The sequence below is a fragment of the Exophiala bonariae genome (genome assembly GCF_035927105.1).
Source record: "Exophiala bonariae strain CCFEE 5792 chromosome Unknown scaffold_27, whole genome shotgun sequence".
Lineage (NCBI taxonomy): Eukaryota > Fungi > Ascomycota > Eurotiomycetes > Chaetothyriales > Herpotrichiellaceae > Exophiala > Exophiala bonariae.
Window position 1 is genome coordinate 305,845 of NW_027042502.1, and position 21,782 is coordinate 327,626.

Sequence of the window (21,782 nt, forward strand, 5' to 3'; positions counted from 1 at the left end):
GCTGTATATACACATGGCTAACTAAGCTCCATGTCATCTACGCTTTACACATAAATCTGTACATCTTATCGTATCGGTATCAGATATCGACCAAGTTAGAACGATCTCTAGGCCAGCCTTTGGAGAGATGTAAAGATCCACAACGCTGCATGCAAACGTGCTGAGCAACTAGGTAGACACGGCAGGTTCTGTTGGTACAGCAGGTACCTGAGGTTGGGTAGGTTAGGTAGGTATGCAACATGACGATTTTCTCTACAAATTCTCTACCTGGGTAATAGTAGGTAGTTAGAGCAACGCTTTGCCCGTCCCATCCCATCCCATCCATACCATCAAGTCCACAGCTCGCAGCCGCTTCCAATCCCAATCTCCATCCCCGTCCTCTGCCCATCCATCCCCACATAGACTCAGGACTCAGGCGAGCTCAAGAAACAGTTCCCACGACGGATTCCAGGTCTGCTCACAACACTATTCTGTTCTCTGCGATATCTGCCTTCTCCTCCACCGCACTGGAAGCAAGCAAAGGGGGAAACCGGAGCACCGCCCGAGTCCCCGGGGACGGGGCAAGGGGGGACGAAATATAAAGGAAAGTTCTGATGGGACAAAATACAGTTTAGATGCCCGCGCGACAAGTTGGCCGCAGAGACGATTTGAAATCCAGACAGGGAGAGAGAGAGAGAGAGCTACAGTATAGAGCAAACATGAAAACAGCGCGCGGTCGCAGTCCCGGATTGGTCGACTTTGCAGGTTTCGGATATATACCAATCGTTTTACTCCCGTGAGACGTCGCGGCCGAAGAATTTGGCCTTGACCCAGTCAAACATGACAAGGACGCGATTCCGAGCTAGAAGATTGGAAGATACATGTTAGCAGCCAAACTCAAGAAAATACAGTCGAAAGGGAGACCCTGAAGAAGGACAAAACTTACTGCTAAAGCACATGCTCAAATAAGCGCTTTTCCAGAAGAGATAGGTCATGGTGCCACCCGAGGCGATATTGCCGGAGAACCAACTGACATCGGCAACAGCCTTTTCAGCACCAATGTACGCGAGCGATCCCTGGTGAGAGTATTGGAAAGGACCGATCTGCTTGACGCGCCGGAGCTGTTTCTGGCGCTCGGTGATTTCGGCGAGAATGACTTTGCGGTCGTCTGGGTTGGCGGTAGATTGCTTCGCGCTGAGCTCTTTAAGCTCGGTCTCGTAGGCGTCAGTCTTGGCCATGGTGTTGAACAGGCGGGCGAGGAATGCGCCTTCCTGGGCGGCCACCTGGGCCGTGGGTGCATAGTTGGCCACTGCGCAATCGCCGACGGCCCAGATATCCTGTGCACCATTGACAACCAAGTATTCGTTGACTTCGAGACCACGGCGGGCTTTGGCCTGTGCGGGGATTTGGGACATCAGATCCTTGACGACGGGGCGGAGAGCGTTGCCGGTAGCCCAGACGAGGAGACCGTACGGGATCTTCTCGACGGTCTTTGTACCGTCGGGATTGTTGACCTCAGCTTCAATATATTTATCGGTGACGTTCTTGACCATGGTTTTGGTGCGGATCTCAATGTGTTCTTCCTTGAAGCTGGACTCGGTGTACTCGATCAATTGTTTGCTGAACATGGGGAGAACATTGGGTAGGGCTTCGACCAGGGTGACGTGGAAATCATCTTTGATCTGGGGAACCCATTTGAGCAAATCCTCTTGGAAGAAATCTTGGAGTTCGCCAGCAAATTCCACCCCTGTTGGTCCACCACCAACAACGACCATATGAAGAAGTCGTTTGATCTCTTCGGGGGATTGATCTTTGAATGTTGCGGTCTCGACACAATCCATGATTTGCTTGCGGATTCTTTGCGCATCACCCACTTCCTTCAGGAAGCAAGCATGCTCGCGGACACCGGGGATACCAAAAGTGGCGTTCTCAGCACCGACACCGACAACAAGCATATCGAATGGGATTTCAGTCTCCATGGAATCGCCCTTGACATCGGAATCATCTTGAGCATAAATGACCTTTTTCTCGTAATCAATTTTGGTGCAAGCAGCTTCATAGAATTTGACGGTGGCTTTCTTGTGGCGCAGGATGTTTCGAATGGGTTCCATGATGGATCGATGTTCGATAGTACCGGTTGTGCAGGAAGGGAGCAGCGGGGTGAAGAGGAAGAAGTTTCTGGGGGAGACGACGATGACATTGTAGTTTTCGGTGTCGAGGTTCTTCAACAGAGAGACGGAACCCCAGCCCGTACCTAGTGGGAAGGAGTTGGTTAGCTCATGAAGATGTCTCTGGTTAGTGATGAGGATCACGTACCAAGGACGACGAGGGTTTTCTTGTTTGGATCGGGCTCAAACTGTTCAGCCGGGTTACGCAGCTGCCAAATACTCCAACCGATCCATCCGACAAAGGCGGCGGAAGAGAGATATGTGATGCGCCATATTAGACGAAAGAATCTGAAGCGCTTCTTTGGTTTGGGAGTTGGGGAGAGCTCGACCTTTGGAGCTTGGTCGGCGAAGCTGCGGCGGAAAGAATGTTGGAGAAGAGTCGGTCGAGGAAGAAGGGCGGATTGTTTGGAGATGAGAGTTGAAGGTCGAAGTCTCATGGAGGATGCTGTGGTGGCGATGGAGCGTGTGCCAGTGCCCGTAGCAGTAGCTGCCAGAGCCAGGCATGATAACGATCTGCCCGTACTGCGTGACGCAATGTTGGTCAAGCGCAGGGGGAGCTTGCCCGTCATGGCGAGGATGGTTGTATGAAGGAGAGGAATGAAAAACGAGGAGGCCCTTATGGCGAGATCATGAGTGCAGGAGTGTAAGGGGTGAGAAGGGAAAGACAAAAGTGGTGGGAGTGGAGAGCAGTGGTGGTTGACAGGAGGTTGTGAGATGAGATGCTGAGATGAGGAGTAAGTAAGATAGAGAGATGCAGATGGCAGTGGATGTGACGCACTCTGGCTGGCAAAGACCCTTTTTCTTTTCTTTCCTGCTTCTCGCCTCTCGCCTTTTCTTTTTTGGCTGAAGCTGAGGCGTGCACTGGACGGCGTGTTGGTTGGAATTTATTTTATTATGGAGCTCGGGCTGTTGTGGTGGGTCGACGGGGTGGAAGTGGAAGTGGAACTTGAAGCTACGGAGAGGGATAGGGATACAGAAAAGCTGGCGTGGTTTCTGATAAGCGTTGAAAGGGTGGCAATCATTAGAAAATTCATACGGATATTGATGATCTGCTTTGGCCTCTGCTTCAGCTTTCAGGGTCTTTGGAAATCCAGCTGAATAAGTGGGGGTGACTTGTCAACTAACACACTCGTTTATTCTTAGTGCATCAAGCTTCTTTTATACCGACAGATATCCGTAGCTATGAGATAGCGATAAGTCGGTCGGATGGTCGGACTAATTCACAAAAGCTTCAGGGACCTACAAAGTCAGGTCCACGGAGAGATGGAAGTGCCTCTGGTCCTCTGCACGTGCACAGGACAAATGGACATGTGGGAGATTGCCTATTATTACCTTTGAAGATGATACAATAGAATCCTCAAAGGTTGGTCAATTCGGTGCCCGTGATTCTTATTCCCATTCTCGTTTTCGTTTCCAGCTTGATCCTCATCCCCGGATCGGCATAACTCTCCGTAAACAATTGCCATGACACTCCAGGATGCTCATGCTCATCGGGCTCTTGCTATACACAGAATCTGTACCGACCCATATAGACATTGGACATACTTTCGTCCTGCGCTCTACATGATGGCAATATTGATATTAAACCATATGTATCCCGAGTTTCTCCGATAGCCCTGCAGTTTTAGTATTTACACCGTGATCTTGACAATCTGCGAATATATTCTCCGAATCTCGCATGTCATCAAACTCTTGATATCACAAATTAAATCACAACTTTAACCACTCCCCTTATTACATGTCTTGGATTGTTTTCGGTATGGACTTGATTTGGCTACAGTACTTCAGTTCTAATATCGGACCGGATCCCCTTGTGCGCACTGCTGCTGCTATCTGCTCCTTGCTCCCTGCTATTCGCGGCTCATCTCATCTCATGTCGTCGTCGCCGCTGGTCTGAGTGTCGGTTTGTCCACCATATTCGTCCGATCTATCCAAGATCATCTTTCACCAATTGCCATTGCACAAGATCCAACGTCCAACACAAAACAACACCACCTGGGCGACGTCGATCAATACTCAACAGCTGCTCCTACCCCTGCCCTGCCTCACTCGCGACCACTCGGATCAAAACGCCCCCCGATGATGAACTGAACATGCACCCCCCATCCTTCGCTAGCTCTCACTCACTCCCTTGTTCCCATTTTCTTTCTTCTCCGACAAGAGTTTCTCTGCTTCGGGCCCCCCTTCAGGTGTGAGCTCCGGTCCAGGTTCTTGATCCTCATTCTCCTGTTCTTTGATCACATTCTGTTTCAACTCTTCCGAGTCTTGATCCGAAATCGCGGTTTCTTGAGCAATCCCAGAATGTCGGCGTGCCTCGGCCACAATCATTTCTACCTCACTGATGGCACCTTTATCCTTGTTGCCCTCCGTCTCGACTCCAATGTCGATCTTGGTATTGTTCTGCAGCTTTTGTGAATCAAATCGAACAATCATCACCGACAGATTGTCGGTGGAAAATCGTGCCAGTGCATATTCCACCAACATTCGAGATGCTTCCTGTGGATCTTGAACCTGTCGAATCAAATCTACCGCCTCCTGGTCGGAGCAGACATCCCACAACTGGTTGCCCGTTAGTACTTTGGCACGCGAAATTCAAATGGGAAGGCCACTTACTCCATCACAAGCGAGTATCAAGAATTCATCTTGATCGGGCTGGATCACCGTTTCCGTGGTATATGGATGCCCCGTGACCAAATCTTTCAGATATGAATCACCCAACGCACGCGTCACAGCCAACACTCCATTGACTCGGTTGTTCAATATTAGCCCTCCCGCCTTGGAAATTCGGCGCCCTTCATTCTCATCCATTCCTTTGTGATCATATGAAAGTCGGAGCGCCTTTCCATTGCGGCAGAGCACAATGCGTGCATCTCCCACATTGGCAGTATAAAGTACCCTTTGTCGCGTCGCCTTCTGTTTGGCTTCCTGAATCGCTGCCGCTGCCGCCTCGGCCGTCGAGTTGGATCGTGGTGTCGCATCCTTGGCTTCCAGTTTCTCTGCTTCTTTGGCCGCCGCCGCCGCAAGAGGCGCAATGGCTTGCGATCCTGTAGCTGAATGATTGGTAGGAACACGATCTTCCCACCTCAACACCGCCGTAATGGCCGTACACCCACTGTTCTTCAAGGGCAGCTTTTCTAATTGCGTATCTGCCGACGTGTAGGTCTGATCGAGTAATTCGGGCACCGCAGTGTTGGGGTATTTTCGCATCAAATCCTCCAAGATGACATGTAGCTTTTTCCCGCACCACTCGGCAGCAAATGTGCCGGCATGCCCATCAAAAATGGCAAAGTATCCATTATCCGTCTCGGCGACGTGGTGAGCAGTCTCCGACGGAACAGTGGTCAGACTGGCTCGGTCCTCTATCGAGGTTTTCTTGGTCAAGGATGCGTCCGAGGACACCACGGGCGCGGGAGTTCCCAGGAAATTGTAGAGATAAGAGTGGGTGTCTTCCATGGTTCGGCGGCATTTCTTGTTCTTGTCTTCAGTCACCCCAACACGAAATGAGGAATTGGGAGTGGGTTGTGACTCGCCAGCCGAATTGTTCAAGGAACCTTGAGGCACGCTCAAGGCGGCGTCGGTCTTTGAGAGTTTCTGCATTGGGGTTTGAGGACCGTCTCGATCGCCGTGGATCAACGAGTTTTTGGCCTGAGTGAAGATCTCTTTTGCTTTGGCACTGCTGCTCCTTCGCTTTTTACTGTCTGTGGTGGGGGAAGCGGTGCTGGTTTCGTCGCTGGCCTGTCGAGCCAGAGACTCGTTTTTGGGACTGGAGGGTTGGTCGGAGGAGTTTAAGCTGTTGATAGGCGAGGCTTTGTTGCTGTCAATACTGATTCTGGAGCCTGAAGTGTCGGAATCTACATCCTTGTCTTTCTTGTTGCCAAAGACACGATTGAGAAAGCCCCCATGCGCGGAGGTTCTCCGATCGGTGGTGCCCGCCAGCTTGAAGATTTAAACAAAGGCGCAGGTGTGATGGAGAAGCGATGCGACAAGGTTAAGCGCTGGAAAGAGGCTCGGTAGGGTGTTGACCACGGCAGAAGGTTGGAAGCTGTGGATGGAGGGGTGGATGGGAGATGATGGTGGCGGAGTGGAGGTGTTTCAACAACTGGAACCAGAGGTGCAATAGATATAGATGTAGGGGTAGGCAGTCACAATGGTGATCAGAGCGGGAAGTGAGTGAAGTAAGGTGGAGGGAGACAGACAAGGCAGGTGGGTGGACGCCAGCAACAAAGAAAGACGTTGAGACAGAAAAGAGTGCCGGAAGCCTGTTACTGGGTTGGAGGGTTGCGAGGTCTGGGGTAGGGGATATGATGTATGAGGTGGGAAGAATGAGGTGTGAGGTATGAGGTATGAGGCGTGCAGCTGGACTAGGGCGGTCGGTTGGTAGGTACACTTTCAGGGTCCGTGGTCAATAAAGAGGAGATCTCTGTTGTTGATAGTGGTGGTGATGGTGGTGGATGCCCGTGGCGACTGGTGGGTTGAAGATGAGAGGCGGGAGGTTTAGTCGGCTAACAACTAGCGACAAAGAGAGGAAGTTCTCTGCCCTTCAGATGAGGGGGAGATACATACGAGAATGGACTGGAGCAATGGATGTAATTACCGTCATGGTCATAATAAGAACTGCGTAAGAAAGGACGAAACAACCCCAAACGATGGTGCCTGTCGCGGGCGAGTCTGGGGGGAGGGAGGGGGTGAAAGGTAAATGGCTGTTCCCAGTAGAACAATCGTGGCTTTGAGGCGGTGCAGATGTTTGGTGTGTCAGGTTGGTGTTTGACACGATTCTATTTCTATTCTAATTGACGAGATGTACCTCGTACTATCCCTCTACAAATAACAACACGTACAATCAAGTTGTCAAATAGATCGTGGAGTTGTCGTTCATGTTTGTCAAGCGTGAGGGTGAGTTGTGGGGAAGGGGAACTTGGGAATGGGGGGCACAGATGCCTTCATGGGCGCTTTGTCCTGTGGGTGCCCGGGTGCAGTCCAAGGCCCTCAGGCTCCTGACCTTTACCGGAACCCCATGATTCCAGCCACCATCCAGGCACTGTCCAGGCACTGATTCTAGGCCCAATGCCTTCCCAGAACCACAATCATGAGTCTCCCCAGGCACCCTCGGCTGCTAGAGATCATCCTTGGTCGATTTCTAGTTAAGGTTACCTAGTACCCAAGGCATCCAAAGAACCCAAGGCCCCACTGACACAAGTGAGTTCCTCTCATCCGGGCCCCAGATCAGTCAAATAGCTCCAGAAACCCCGAGGCCGAGGCCGAGGCTTTAGGTTAATTGTTATCACCTATGTCCATTCCGAGTGCTATCTAGCTATATACGCTCTGTGCCCATTTTGATATTACAAATCCTCCATCCAGGTAGTTAGGAACGTAGGTGTTGAGTGAGGGAGAGAAGGGCTTTCAAAACAAGAGCAAGATAGATACGTCCCTTTTCCCTGTCCTTTCCTTCCCATTCGTTCCATCGTTCAAAGTGGAGAGGTGTGAAAGATTGCAATGCAAGCTCCTCCAAATGCGCTCAATCACACAATCATAATGATCAACATTGCTCGGTTCAGTCTCATGCCTCATGATGCTCTTTCGTGTACAATCCTGACAATGTTGACGCTCTCTCAAGACACGTACGCTCCAGCGGCTCCGGGTATCGTTCCTTCGAGGTCAATCCCGGACACGCGTCTTCGCGTCTCGCTAGAATCTCGGACCAGGTTGCCAAAGTATTTTCGGGCCACCTCACTCTCCTTCTTGATCTTGGTCACGTCCTCTTTCTTCTTTCTCAGTTCTTCGACACCGCTCTGCAGATCACCACTGAGTCTCTCAGCCGGGAATCGCAATACTCGTCGCACTTCTGATGCTATTCGTGCTGAATTGCTGTGTGTGTAATCCATCTGAGACAGTGTCGCCGACAACTTAGCTGCCAGCCGTGGTGGAAGTGTTTGTGGGATAGTCGATAGAATATAGGCGACTGCCACGATCGCTGTAAAGGACATGTTAGCGTTGTGCTACCTCCAATCAATGAGCAACGAAACAACTTACCAGCAGCCACAACACCCGGCACAAACAGCCTCCTCAGATTTCGACTTCCCACCACTTTGGCCGCTCCAAAGGCTCCATCTATCCAACCCACACCACCAACGGCCCGAGATCCAACTGTACCCACCACTGTGAGAGCAAGACCCGTGCCCACTGTCTTTTCCTGTCGTTCCCACAGGCCAGCAACATCGAAAAAGTCCAGAAGCTCCACATCAGTATCAACGGTTCGCACAAGAGCGTCTCTCCGCCGTTGGAACATTCGATCGGCTTGGAATGTGAGGTTTTCGTAGCTGTCTCCAACATGTAATAGACCAAGTGACTTGACCATGTCCACACCCTTGACCGTTTGACTGCGACCGTAGTTCTCACATTGTGTCACTGCTGCCGAGATCTGATCGAGCATGGCTATCCTTAAATCCTCCGCATACTGGAATGCGGACAACAGGCCAGGATACTCAACCCCCAGGTCACCGTTACCCACGTTGCTGATGGTGCTGGACAATGTTGAACGAGTATGATTATAAACATCATTCGCCGTAGAATCAATGTCCTTCTCCAGCTGCTCCGACACGACACTCCGTTGTTTCGATCTTTCCTCATATTCAGGCTCAATCTCCGAAAGCTCCTTCGATACCCTTTCCAACTCGGAATTGGCCACATCTCGGTTGACATTGGCCAACACGTTCATGTCTCCCAAACAATTCATCAAGTACGTCTTTGCCGGCGCCAATTTCGATCTAGCTCGCTTCTCCAGGACAAACCTTCGTAAAGCACTTTCGAGCATTTCAAAGTCTTGGATCTTTTCCTTGTCTTTTCCTTTTCCTTTACTCGAATCATCGTTATCATCATCGCCTGGGGGCGACGGGTCCGCTCCGCCCCCTCCATCACCTCCACCGGGCACTGGTGCTGGTTGGGTGGGAACAGCATTACTAGAAACAAAGTGAACCAGTTCTTGAGCCTCTTTGAATGTCTGTGGACTGAGGTGACCTAATTGTTCGAGGATGAGTTTCTGACACCGTTCCTTGTCTCGAATGTTATCAAATCCATTCACCACCATAAAGATATACGCCTTCTCATGCGCGGCTTGCCATATGAATTCCTTGGCGGATAGTGTAAAGTGGTTGGCGGCAGACACCACAAAGACAACCACATCAATCTCCTCCTGGCGGGCAAACACCGCCGTCGTTTTGACCGAGTCAGAATTGAGTCCTGGCGCATCGATGAGAGAGATATCAACTACACCGTTGTTTAGTAACGACTGATCAATGGTCCGTACATCTCTGACGTAAACCTTGCACTGAAGGTAGCGGTCGTTGTCAACAACAATCTTTTCAAGCTCATGTAAGGGGAAGACATCATAGGTGCTTTCGTCATTCCGATTATAGATGGCTTCTTTGTGGACGGCGTGGACTTCCTCGAGACCACCATTTTCTTTGGCATCCAATACCTCACAGAAGATACTCGTGCAAGGTTGTTGATCTTCTGGTAGGATCTTCCTCCGTAGCAGCGCGTTGCAGAACGTCGACTTTCCAGCGTTGAGATCACCCGTTACCAGAACTTTGCTGGAGGTGTCTTCTATCCGGTCGCGCAATGCAAGTAAATGGCGAACACTTTGGCCAATCTTGCCATCGAGTAGAGAAGCTATCGACTTCTTTTCCAGGGAATGAACCAGCTCCGTCTGTGAAAGCGCGCCAACCTTGAGATCTAATTTGAGTATGGAAAATTCTTGCGCAATTTGAGGAGTGATGAGCCTGGGTTCAGGTGTGGCCGTCCGCTGTGCTATTTGGCTAGATTCGGCTGAGGATGAACCCTCTCCTATTGATGTACCATATCTTCGAAGGGCACCAGGTCGGCCGCCTAGTTTCTTGAGTGCGAGGTCGTGGGGAAAGTCGGAGGTGTCTCTTGTGGATTGGGTTTGTGTTAATGATGGGCGGGGTTCTCGTTTATCATCGGCGGATCTCTGGACTGAAGGATAATGAGCGGGCCATTGTGCATTCATTTCCTGGAGGGATTTGAGAAGTTCGACCGTCTGGCCAATGGCTTTGGCCAGGGCGACACGATTTTGGTTGTAGTAGAGCTGATGGACATGGCCTGCTAGAGCCCTCTTCTCGGTGTCAGACATATGCGCAGCCTGGCCGTTGATCTGGGGAGTGTGAGCAGGAGTTGGACGATCGACCAGCAGTTGATCCTCCCAAGACCGCATTTCGCCACCGATTTGTTGATTGTCTCCCGGCATGCTTCCGTAGCCCGAGTCGCGTTCCAGCTGTTCGACCAATGCAGCAGCGTGCGAAGGTTGAATACCAGATCCAACGGTCATGTATTCAGGTCGGTGTGAGGGAGGGTGGATGGGTTCGGGGGAGGCCATTTGTTCGTGGATGTTCTGGTCTTTGTCCTTGGCTTTGCCTTTCTGCGGAGATGTGGATGGGGTCATGGCGATAAATTGAGGGATGGGATCGAGTTCAATGGCGAACAACAGGCGATGGCGGATTGTGATTGAAGGGATGAGCCATCAGAGAGTCGTTAGGATGGAGTGCGAAAGAGTGAGTTGGTGGACGGTTGGTAGAACAATCAACAAGAATAACAATATCGTTTAAGCAGGTTGAACCAAGGCAGGTGCAATTGCAATTCTGATGATCACCTTACCTCACTTGCACTGCACCTGCCTTGTCTTATCCGTTGCTGCCGCTTTTACTGTATGGGGACCAATAATTTATCCGAAGCGCTTCTGCTAACTAAATATGGGTGCCTGCCGCCCTCTAAGCGTTTGGTCACCCACCCACGTCATTTGGTGTGCAGGCCGGCTTTTCTAGGCTTCAAGTTACTGACTCCCAAGCCTGGAGATCCGCCAACATCAAAAGGCCTGAGTGCTGCTGGTGCAATCTGATGTCCTGATATCGACCACAACCACATTCCACCGATAATAACGCCTCAATCGCCTCTGATAGCCTGCACTACCCTTACGTCCAGACCAGCCAACACTACCTCTCTCATCATCCTCAACTTGCCTACCATGAATGTAAGCCCACTCACCAATCTTACCCTCCCCAACCGCAACCCCCACTAAGCCGCAATTCTTCTACCCAACAACAGATCATAGAATGGGCCTTTGGCAAACGCATGACGCCTGCCGAACGGCTGCGGAAGCATCAACGAGCCCTCGAGAAGACACAGCGAGAACTAGACCGCGAGCGGGTAAAGCTAGAGAACCAGGAGAAGAAACTCGTCGCCGATATCAAGAAGAGCGCAAAGAACGGCCAGATCGGTGCCTGCAAGATCCAAGCCAAGGATCTCGTCCGTACAAGGAGATATATCCAGAAGTTCTACCAGATGCGTACTCAACTACAGGCCATTTCTCTGAGGATTCAGGTGTGTCTTGCTCCATGTCCGACCCTTGCCCTTCGCACGGCTAATGATGTGGCTCCCACTAGACCGTTCGAAGCAATGAGCAGATGATGCAGTCTATGAAAGGTGCCACAATGTTGCTGGGCAGCATGAACAGACAGATGAATCTTCCTGCTCTTCAACGGATAGCAATGGAGTTTGAGCGTGAGAACGATATCATGGATCAGCGACAAGAGATGATGGACGATGCAATCGACGATGTCACGGGTTTGGAAGACGAAGAGGAAGGAGAAGAGGTCGTGAACCAGGTTCTGGACGAGATAGGTGTTGACTTGAACAACGCGGTAAGTTTCAGCCATGTATCGTTATCGTGCTTTACTGACATGACACCCTTACCAGCTCGGCGAGACCCCAACAGGCATTCAAAAAGCAGCAATTCCCGAAGGCCGTGTCGCCCAAGCCATAGGAGGTGGCGGCGAAGACGATGATTTACAAGCAAGACTTGACAGTCTTAGGCGGTAGCAGTTCGTATGCTTTTTACATCAGAGCCACGCTGCATTCACAAATCACCATAAGCACGGCGTTTGGGCGTTCCAAAGTTGAAGCCTTGCAAAATCTCTGTCCCTGAGTTACTTGAAAAGACTAAATCACTCTTGACCAAGTTGTTCACAAAAACACAGGTCCATGAAAAATGGATAATAGTAAGGGGGCGTGTAATTCGCTTTGAGAATTACACATAAGAGTAATATTATATATACTGTACCTGAAGCTGAACCCTCCCTCTTCCACACCATAATCAACCATCGAAGAACTACCTGAACATGCCATACCCATCAAACTCCGAGCTCCCGAGCTTCAGCATAGGTAAGAGTCCGCCACGATATGCAAATCACCCTCCACTCCTATCCTTTCCCTTCACGAAGGACAAAACCTATCAACTACCCCGACACAACACAACCCACCGAAACCAGAAACAACCCGTCTAGTTAGCATTCGCCAACACAACATGGATGGGCTGGCCCAACGGCGCACCAACGTTCGAGTACGCGCCACGGATGTTTCCAGGGGGCGAGTAATTGCAAACGGTGAAGAAAGGCGTGAAGCCTGCATTGACCAATCCACCAGGGCAGGTGACGGTTGCACAGCCGACTTGGGTGGTGCCCTTCCAGACGATTTGGGTGAAATGGCCAAAGTTGTTGAAGTTGGTCAGGTCGATGTTGTCGGTGTCAAAGGGGCCTGGGAAGTTGCTGAATTCGCCGTTGTACATATCGTTGGTGATCATAACGCCCACTTGGTTGGGTGTGTATCCGGCGCCAATGTTTTGGCCGTAGCCGCCACCATCGACAGCGCTGGGAGGAGGGTGTTAGTTCTTGATATTGGATGGTGAGGGGGGAGGGGAAGGGGGTTGTGGAGACTTACATGTTGTGGGCGTAGATGCAGGATGAGGCAATGGTATTGGCGGTGGCGGCAAGGCTGGGAGACCAGGTAAGATCAACAGCTGAATGGTTGCGGCGGTGGGAGTTGTGTGCGAGCAAGATGGCGTCGATGTAGTTCAGGCCGCGAACGTCGTCGATGACAATTGAGCCTGCTGCAGCGGTGGTGCTGGTAGTGGCGGCAGCGCTCGTAGTGGTGGAGACAATGACTGCAGCACTGGAGGTCGTGGTGGTGGGCTGCACAGCTGCGACGGAAGATGTGGTGGTGGTGCTGCCTCCAATGGGACCAACATTGACACTGCTGCTTGAGCTCGCGGTGGTGCTGCCACCAATGGGGCCAACGTTGACGCTGCTGCTGCTAGTGGTGGTACTGATGCTGCTCGAGCTGGTGGTGGTGCTTCCTCCAATAGGACCCACGTTGAAGCTGCTGCTTGAGGAGCTGGTGGTGCTCACTGTGCTGGAGCTGCTAGTCGTGGTGCTGCCGCCGATAGGGCCGATGCTGAAGCTGCTGCTGCCTGAGCTTGTCGTGCTCAGCGATGAGGAGCTAGAGCTGGTTGTAGTGCTTGCTCCCACGGGACCAATGCTGAAGCTGCTAGACGAGCTGGTGCTTGAGCTGCTGGTCGTGCCCACGCTGGCGGAGGTGGAGGAGGTGGTGGTGGTAGAGGTGGTTGAAGAGCTACCCCAGGGGTAGGTAGGCCCAACGCCGCTGCTGGCCTTGCTAGTCGACTTGGTGGCAGACTTGGTGGTAGACTTGGTGGTTGTCTTGCTAGTGGCCTTGGTGGTGGATTTTTTGGTGTTGGTCGTGGCTAGCCAGTCAGCCCAGGGCTCATGCTGGGGATCAGTTGGAGCTGGACCATAGACAGTCTCAGTCTTGGTGTGAGATCGAGTCAATGTACCACCATTGTTATCATCATCGTCGACCCAGTCAACCCATGCAAGATGATCAGTAGGCTGAGCACCAGTCCAGATTGTCTTGGTAATGACGGGGCCCTTGGTTGGGATCAGCTCGATCTTTACACCCGTCTTGGTTGTCATAGAACCAGCGGTGGTGAAGACAACGACGATTGGACCAGCCTTGGTGATGGTCTCTCTTGGTTTCGTCCAGCCAGGGTCGATGAGTCCGGTGGCATAGTAATGCTTGATTGTTCCAGTCGGGTCACCTGCTGCGTGAGGCTGGGTAACACGTACTTCACCATTGCAGGGGCAGATCTGCACTGTTCTGGTAGCCGTGGAGGTAACAGTTACATCCTTTCCGAACGGGACCCAGTCAATCCAAGAGCCAAGTGCCGTTGAGCTACTGGCGAGCACGACGAAGGCACTCGCGGAGACCTTCATCCTTTCTTTGTGGGTTTGCGATTTCGTATAGTTTGGAGAGTGCAGTACAGAAGAGCTTCGGCTTCAGAAGAAAAGTAATGTCGCAGAACAGCACAAATGACAAAGAGTGACTATGGTTAGTACGCCTAGTGCTGTGAAGGTGAAGTAAAAGAGTGACTCCTTGAGGAACAGAAACTTAGGTTCAGTGCGGCGGACGGGAGGTTTATGTTTCCCAGACACCCTTCCGGGTTGATATTGCTTGATCGATGAGCCATGTCCTACTTGAGGCTTGTGAAAGGTGTGTTGGCCGGTAAGCCTCATGAAATTAGACAGGTTAGATGGACTGCTGTCATTACGACTCACTCGAGTCGAGATCAGAACAGTGCACTCGTGAGGTCTGTGAGTAGGAGAAGACCCACCCCTCATAACAGTGTATACTGAGGACATAACATTGACGAGTGACCTGCTTTAAGCAAGAAGTTTTCCTCAGCCTTGGCATTGCTAGTTGACCATCAACTGAAGATCAGAAGCATTCTGGATGAGAAGCTGACTGTGATGATATGATGTAGTGCCGCGAGCTAACTGAAAATTTTAGCAGCATGTATCAGGAGATCAACGAGAGGGTACTTGAGGACATGTTGCCAAAAGCGACGCCTTCCGGTACAACTTGACGGTTTAGCTTGAGCTTACCTATCACCCACCATGGAGAGGACACATTGATGACAAGTGACAGTGACCATGATATTAGAGATTGGCGACCCCTGGGCAAGGAATTGGTTGGCTTGTTGTAATGGGGGAACCACACCAAACATCTCTGGTACGAAGTGGCTGTCAAAACTGTCAAGCCAAGACCTCAATCTGTGGCTTATGAGTACGAGGGGTATGCCATGTTCAAGCTGATCTCCTTTTGGCCAAATGTAGATTTAATAATGGGTATTGTAGTAGCTGCAGCTGAGATCCTGGCTATCCACACGAATCCATGTGGAAAGTAGACTAGAAGCCACACGTAGCATTGAACTCATCGTGGCAAGTGCCAAATTGATGGACAAATGATCATGGCTGTCTCTGGCCCGAAGAGTTGCTTAAATGGAGATAAGCACGATCAACAACGGAGCGTCTTAACACAGATGTTCCAATCATGGCTGCACAATGAATTGTGTCATATCTCGGTGCTCAGCGGATCTCAGGGCAGCCATCCAGTCGAATAAGAGGGTTACAGACAGGCCGTGGGGTACAGCAGGTAGAAGACAGACCACAAGAACAACAACACGAGGGCCATCATCTCGAGGCTCAATCTCAATAATCTTCGGGATAGAAGAGAAGGTCCGGCAAAGAAAGGAGTACAGCAGCCTCAAGTACGAGGTACTCTCTCCATGAAACTAAGGTTGTCACCCGGGGGTTGTACCAGTGTGGAGCAATTCATCTCAAATCCCAAGGTCGTCAGCTGGAAGAGAAAGAGGAAATGCCAAGACCTAGTACCGGAAGCCGGAAGCCGGATCAACTTGAGGAATTGAATTTCTCCGATTGGCTGATGTCCGACTCCAACAACTCCCCCCTCCGAAGTCGTTTGATGCTCTCTATGAATATGCCTGCTAATTCGGTTCATTTGACCATCGTCCACTGTAAGTGCTTTCACTATGTCGCGCATCATGCCATCATCTCCGATCCCTCCTATTGATAAGTTAACAGGCAGAAATTAGCGTAACCCCTACCTCTCGACCATCAGCACCTATTAGGGCTTGCCGAGTGCCATCTCGAGATGCATCTGTTTCGCTTGAGGGAACATGTCTGAACGGGATCCATCCGGTCGCAACGAACGCCCATTCCTGTATCCGTGGGTGAGTCTCTCACGCTACACCGTAACGTTTGAATCTAGACCAACCCTTCCAGAATCGTCGCCTCCGGCATCTTCATGGCATCTCATTGCGCAATGTCCATGTCACTTCAACCAGTCCCAAGGCTAAAGGGAAGACAACTGCCGACGACGATGCACCCTACAATCTTGTTTCTCCTGCCAAGCGAGCTCTACAAAACGATACAACACCCTTACATCATTCACGCTCTTTCTCTGACTTGATTACATCCGCGGAAAGTCCTCCCAATCCACTTAGTCGTCAAAAGGCAGCTACATCATATCAAAAGAATGACACCCCTACGAAAACACGGCCAGAAGGTCGGCTTCGAAGAAGGAGCACTTTACACTGGACCTCTGCCACCCCACAGGCTCGACAGGCCAAGCTAGAGGACATGGTTGTCAACCGTCTGGCGGACGCATGGATATCAATTCACGCTCCTGGTGTCGATGAGCCTATCTACATCACTGAGGTGATTGAACGTTCTATGAACCCCAGCTTCGCCTCCTTCGATCTGGACAGCACTGGCCCCTTGATTTCAAGATTCGACCAGTGTATTGTGCGCGCCTGGGCAAGACCTACGAATGCTGAAGAGTACTGCCTTCTTGTGGAGCTAGACGTCAATCTGAGGTCTTTGCAATACATCGGACGAAATCTGGAGAATTTTCATCATCCACTGCCGCAAAATTGTATTCTACTCCATCTATCGGACGGTATCTACACGAGTTTCACCGATCTACCGGCGGATTATCCAATCAATGTCCTGCAGCATAAGAACCAAGGAGAAATCTCTTCTCGACCCAGCTCATCATTCGATGCTCTGATGCAACTTGCCAATTTGGATGAATGCATACAAGATGCCGTCAAAGTGCGATCACAACTGGAAGCAGACATTAACAAGATCTTGGAAGAATCTCGGGAAGGGGAGGGCAAGAATGACGGTGACACTGCAATCATTGATGTTGATGAGTCTCAGATCAAAGCTGCTTTAGCTACCGAGCAGAAGCAAGTGCGTCAACTTAAGAAGCGACGGGACGAGATGCAGGAATCTCTAGTCCAACGACGTAAAGCACATGATGCGGGTCGAGAAGATGAGGCCGAGGCTAGGCGTTTGATCGAAGAAAAGTCCTTGGCCCACAAAGAGGTTGAGGCGGCAAGAAAAGATATCGAAAAGGAGTCGATCGGTCAGATTCGTCGTATTTGCGAGTGCTTACTTGTCCTGTTTCCCATTGAGCCGATCAAAAGTCGTACGTTGCAGTTCACGATTCGGGGCATTCATCTTCCCAATTCGGTCTACAATGACACCAATCGCGACGAAATCGCAGCAGCTCTTGGATTTACCGGTCAATTGGTGTATCAATTATCGCTATACCTATCAGTACCCTTGCCATACCCCGTTGAGCCTTATGGATCTGCTTCATACATTACAGATCCCATATCAGTTGGCTTGAGCCAAAGACGATATCCACTACATCCCACCAGCGTACCCTATAAGTTCGAGTACGGTGTGTTCCTTCTCAACAAGGACATTGAGTTCCTCATGAGCAAATCCGGTCTCAGAGTACTTGATATTCGCCACACTTTACCTAACCTCAAATACTTGCTGTACGTACTCACTGCAGGTACGGGGGAGCTGCCAGCGAGAAAGGCGGGCGGGGTCAGAGGGCTACTGATGGGTGGTCGGCTGACGCCTGACATACCACGAAGAACAAGTGAAGATAGCATTCGAAGTCAGCCTATGCTAGTCAAACGGAACTCGACTGATCTGAGGACGAAAGCGAATGGATCACCAAGAGAAAAGGTGGATGGGACCATCAATAACGATCCATTTGTGAGTACGTCTCCTATTCACGGACTTCCTCACCGATTCCATATTCCTAGAATACAGGATCAATGAAATTGGGGTCTGAACATGGTACGGAGCTGGTCAGGGGGAAGTAGCCCTCTGGCCCGTGATCAATGAATGACTGTGCATATCCAAACTACCCTGGCCCATGTAATAAATCAGTAGAATGAGTAAAAGCCTCGGCGTGGATTATGTTTTGCCAAGACGCGAGTGACCTCGAAGTTGGAACTTGGAAGCGGTTATGTTCGGTTCCCCAGAAAGTTCTCCAGCTGCGCCCACCACCCACTTACCGGTTCACAACCATTCGAGTTTCCCCAGACTGTAACCGTCAACTGCCAGAGCCAACTTGCAGGTCGCAGGTCATCACTGAGATTAGCCCATGGCCATGGCTTACACAGCTTCCTCTCAGTTCCCCGAGTTGGCTCGGACCGAGAGCTATTCCAAAGATTCATCCTCACCTGAGCCCTCCGGCTCCCAATCGCAACCCCGCGATGGCCGTGGTCCTCATCGCCGTGGTTATCAAGCCTGTCAACGCTGTCGAGAGCGCAAGGTTAAATGCGATCTAGGAAGTACGCCAGCCTTGTCCTCCTATCTCCCCCACGCTCTTTTGGCCACTAACCAATTGTTTCGCCTCACCAGGTGTCGATGCTCCTACCGAACCACCATGTCGCCGATGTATGCGTGAAAGACTACCCTGCGAATTTGCACCAACTCGAAAGAAGCAAAAACGATCTGATGGTACAGCTCGCCATGTACAGACCTCCGCTTCCGAATCCTTATCGCGCAATGGCAATACCATGTCACCAACCATACCGGCGACTCTATCACCTCGAGTTACATCCAACGGTAACGGTTTCCCCCGTCAGACCTGGTCGCCCCATTCATCCAAGCCATCAGTCACTTCACAGCCACCTGATTCTTACCTTCGCGCAAAACCCGGTGACGCGCTCAAGTCCTCCGAGTTTCAACTGCACAATCCCGTGGCAGCCGTGGCATTGAATGGACCCATGTCGAGCACCCAAGACAATATCATGCTTCTTGTTGATGCCGCCCAAGCCTTTTCAGAAAATGCAACTCCAGACTACAAAGAGAGCCCTCTCTCGGACCGGGTTGGAAGAAAAAGGACTCTGTCTTCACTGGGTCATGGAGGTCCGGATATGCCTAGTGATGTTGGCAAATCTCCAGAAGAACAAGCCGAGAAACAAGCGGGGTTCGATGCCTGGTCCAAGATGCGCTTCGTCCGCAATGGCTGGTTTACTGCATGGGAAGCGATGCAATATGTCGAATACTTCTACGAGAGACTTTCACCGATGACGCCAGTGGTATTCCCCGACTACAGATCCCCCATGAAGCATTACTCACTCCTCCTCAATGAGCCCATACTGGCTCTTGCCATCCTCGCCATCTCTTCCCGCCATATGCGACTTTCTGGACACGCAGGACTGTCTCGATCATATCTCATCCACGATAAGTTGTGGAACAACCTTCGCCGACAAATAGAACGACTTCTGTGGGCCCAAGAACAATTTGGCGGCGGGTTTTGTGGTGGCGGGACGGGAACTGGGCTGCGCGAGTCTGCTTCTGGTCAACTGACGTGGGAAGGAAGTCTCCGCACTCTAGGGACAATTGAAGCACTGTTGGTTCTGACCGACTGGCAACCACGTGCTCTACATTTCCCCCCAAGCGACGACGGTAATGGACTTCTCGATCGTAGTCTCGTTCCTTCTATTGAGGAAGAGAAGTCGTACTCTCGAGTTGGAGATGCCAAACCTGGTCGGGACTACGACATCGCCCCTTATGCCAATTGGCTAGAGCCAGCATGGAGATCTGATCGCATGTCTTGGATGTTGCTTGGGTTGGCTCAAAACCTTGCTTTTGAATTGGGAGTATTTGATACCAATCACTACAACTGTCGGCATCAACATGGTCCTGACTCTGAATGTGCAAGGAAACGACGCATTAGGCATCTGGTCCTCATCTATGTGGCCCAGACCAGTGGTCGAATGGGCATTCAGTCCTCACTCAATGTGGAAGATTGGGAAAGTGACAGTATCTGGGATCAGACGAGCAGGACACAACGCTATGGAAATCCAGAAGACCCGGTCGATATCATGCAAGGCTGCTGGATCCATGTGGCAAGACTGATGAATCGAGCCAATCGCGAGGTCTTCTCCTCTCACCAATTCACCAGAGAGCTGACAGCAAGTGGACGGTACAAAGACTCGATCAATCAATTCCAACCACTATTGCAGAATTGGCTTAACGTCTTCAGGAAGGCGAAAGAACATATCCATCCTCTGATGCAGCACATCCTGATGATGGAATATCAATATGGGAGGCTCTACCTGAACTCACTCGGTCTTCAAAAGGTCGTCGAAACTTGGGTAGAGGGAGGCTCTAATATGAAGAAGTCGAGTCTTGCCAAGGTTGCCGAAGAGAACAAAGTGTATATTGACGAGGTCACTGATGCGGCTTTGACAATACTTCGTGAAATAACGGATGGGATCGCGCCAAAAGGCTTTCTCAGAGATGCGCCAACCCGAACATTTCTACGAAGTTTGTCCGCTATCATGTTCGTTCTGAAGGTTTGTGATGGCTCTTTTTCCCTCTCAAGACTCGATTGCTAACAGCTCTTAGCGTTTTAGTTTGGGAACTCATGAAACCATGGTTCGAGACTGTCTCCACCAGCTCGAGAAGATCACCACTGAGATGTCCAAACAAGTGGTAGATGATGTTCATCTCAGCGCGTCGACTGCACGAATTGTGACCAGTATTGTCAAAAACGTGAAGCAGACACTGATTCGCGTTCAACTTCCAGGGACCGGCTCAGCTGGGCCAAGTCGTGAGGTGTCACGACCACAATCACCCAACGGAGAACAGACGTCAACTGCCGCGCAAGCTGCAGCGAACACTCATGCAACGACGTTGGCTCAACAGCTTAGCCCTGGCTACTACATGAATGATCCTCTGGCCGGTATTCAAGCGAAACCGATGGCAGAACTCGAATCGCAGATGTTTGTCCCTCCACCAAATATGCTTGTCGGGGATGATATTCTCGATCATGCACTGCCAGCTGATTCGAACATTGATCCTGCGATTGCCGACTTCTCGGATTGGTTCGCACTGCCTCTCGACAACCTCTGGCATAATTCTGATGCGACCGTTGATCATGGTTTTGGAGGTATCGGTCCGACTGTGGGCAACCAGGATATGCTTGAAGTTATCACGAACCAGGATTACAGCTTGATGCAGTGGAAAGCTGATCAGCTTGGGGGCTACGGTGGATTGTAATGATACTGGGGTAGGCTATGCTGATGCTGCAGGAGGTGAATTTCCTCCTCACGAGGCCAAGGCCGAGCCCTTGTTCGACTGGTATGACTGCTCTAGATATGTCGAGCATCAGAACTCGAATCAAAAGTTCCCCGATCTGGGAAAGGCAACCAAGCCGCGTGGACGGACTGTTTGCTCCGCCGGAGAATGCCAAGAAGTAAATTCAAGCTTAAGATAAGGTTTAGAATGAGACCGGATTTGATTGGCCATATCGAAACACCGGATCATGGTGATACCGTTCCGGGGTGAATTAACTTTTCCAGGCAAGTGCAACCTCGCCAAAGTCGCCCCGCAGAAGGAGAGACGAAGACTGCCAACTGCGCCATTTTCATTTGATGCTCACACCTTCAAGTTGAACCACTCACTGCACACTCCCAACCACGACGCTCCAGATTCCAACCTCGACTACTCTCAGGCCTGTCTCCTACATTGCACACTGGTCCTTCGACTCATCGCCGTGATATACCATCCGCCAACTTATCACAAACCC

At 50.9% G+C, this 21,782-nt stretch overlaps 6 protein-coding genes across 6 annotated transcripts; 3 read left to right on the forward strand and 3 right to left on the reverse strand.

Moving 5' to 3' along the window:
- Positions 1 to 767: 767 nt before the first annotated feature.
- On the reverse strand, positions 768 to 2,716 carry NDH2 (External alternative NADH-ubiquinone oxidoreductase mitochondrial; the record flags this gene model as incomplete). Its single annotated transcript, XM_064850579.1, has 3 exons — positions 768 to 841; positions 926 to 2,233; positions 2,296 to 2,716. 3 exons carry the CDS (start codon positions 2,714 to 2,716, stop codon positions 768 to 770), a joined length of 1,803 nt encoding a protein of 600 aa, XP_064702648.1.
- Positions 2,717 to 4,259: 1,543 nt separating this feature from the next.
- On the reverse strand, positions 4,260 to 10,605 carry LTR84_007025 (uncharacterized protein; the record flags this gene model as incomplete). Its single annotated transcript, XM_064850580.1, has 4 exons — positions 4,260 to 4,706; positions 4,761 to 6,060; positions 7,770 to 8,118; positions 8,178 to 10,605. 4 exons carry the CDS (start codon positions 10,603 to 10,605, stop codon positions 4,260 to 4,262), a joined length of 4,524 nt encoding a protein of 1,507 aa, XP_064702649.1.
- Positions 10,606 to 11,184: 579 nt separating this feature from the next.
- LTR84_007026 (uncharacterized protein) lies at positions 11,185 to 12,038 on the forward strand (the record flags this gene model as incomplete). The annotated part of the gene is made up of 4 exons (XM_064850581.1): positions 11,185 to 11,190; positions 11,265 to 11,540; positions 11,603 to 11,860; positions 11,916 to 12,038. 4 exons carry the CDS (start codon positions 11,185 to 11,187, stop codon positions 12,036 to 12,038), a joined length of 663 nt encoding a protein of 220 aa, XP_064702650.1.
- Positions 12,039 to 12,498: 460 nt separating this feature from the next.
- LTR84_007027 (uncharacterized protein) lies at positions 12,499 to 14,284 on the reverse strand (the record flags this gene model as incomplete). Its single annotated transcript, XM_064850582.1, has 2 exons — positions 12,499 to 12,865; positions 12,936 to 14,284. 2 exons carry the CDS (start codon positions 14,282 to 14,284, stop codon positions 12,499 to 12,501), a joined length of 1,716 nt encoding a protein of 571 aa, XP_064702651.1.
- A 1,763-nt stretch (positions 14,285 to 16,047) lies between these two features.
- Positions 16,048 to 18,013, forward strand: LTR84_007028 (uncharacterized protein; the record flags this gene model as incomplete). Its single annotated transcript, XM_064850583.1, has 2 exons — positions 16,048 to 16,101; positions 16,154 to 18,013. 2 exons carry the CDS (start codon positions 16,048 to 16,050, stop codon positions 18,011 to 18,013), a joined length of 1,914 nt encoding a protein of 637 aa, XP_064702652.1.
- A 334-nt stretch (positions 18,014 to 18,347) lies between these two features.
- On the forward strand, positions 18,348 to 21,253 carry LTR84_007029 (uncharacterized protein; the record flags this gene model as incomplete). Its single annotated transcript, XM_064850584.1, has 3 exons — positions 18,348 to 18,531; positions 18,602 to 20,547; positions 20,600 to 21,253. 3 exons carry the CDS (start codon positions 18,348 to 18,350, stop codon positions 21,251 to 21,253), a joined length of 2,784 nt encoding a protein of 927 aa, XP_064702653.1.
- Between the last annotated feature and the right edge of the window lie 529 nt (positions 21,254 to 21,782).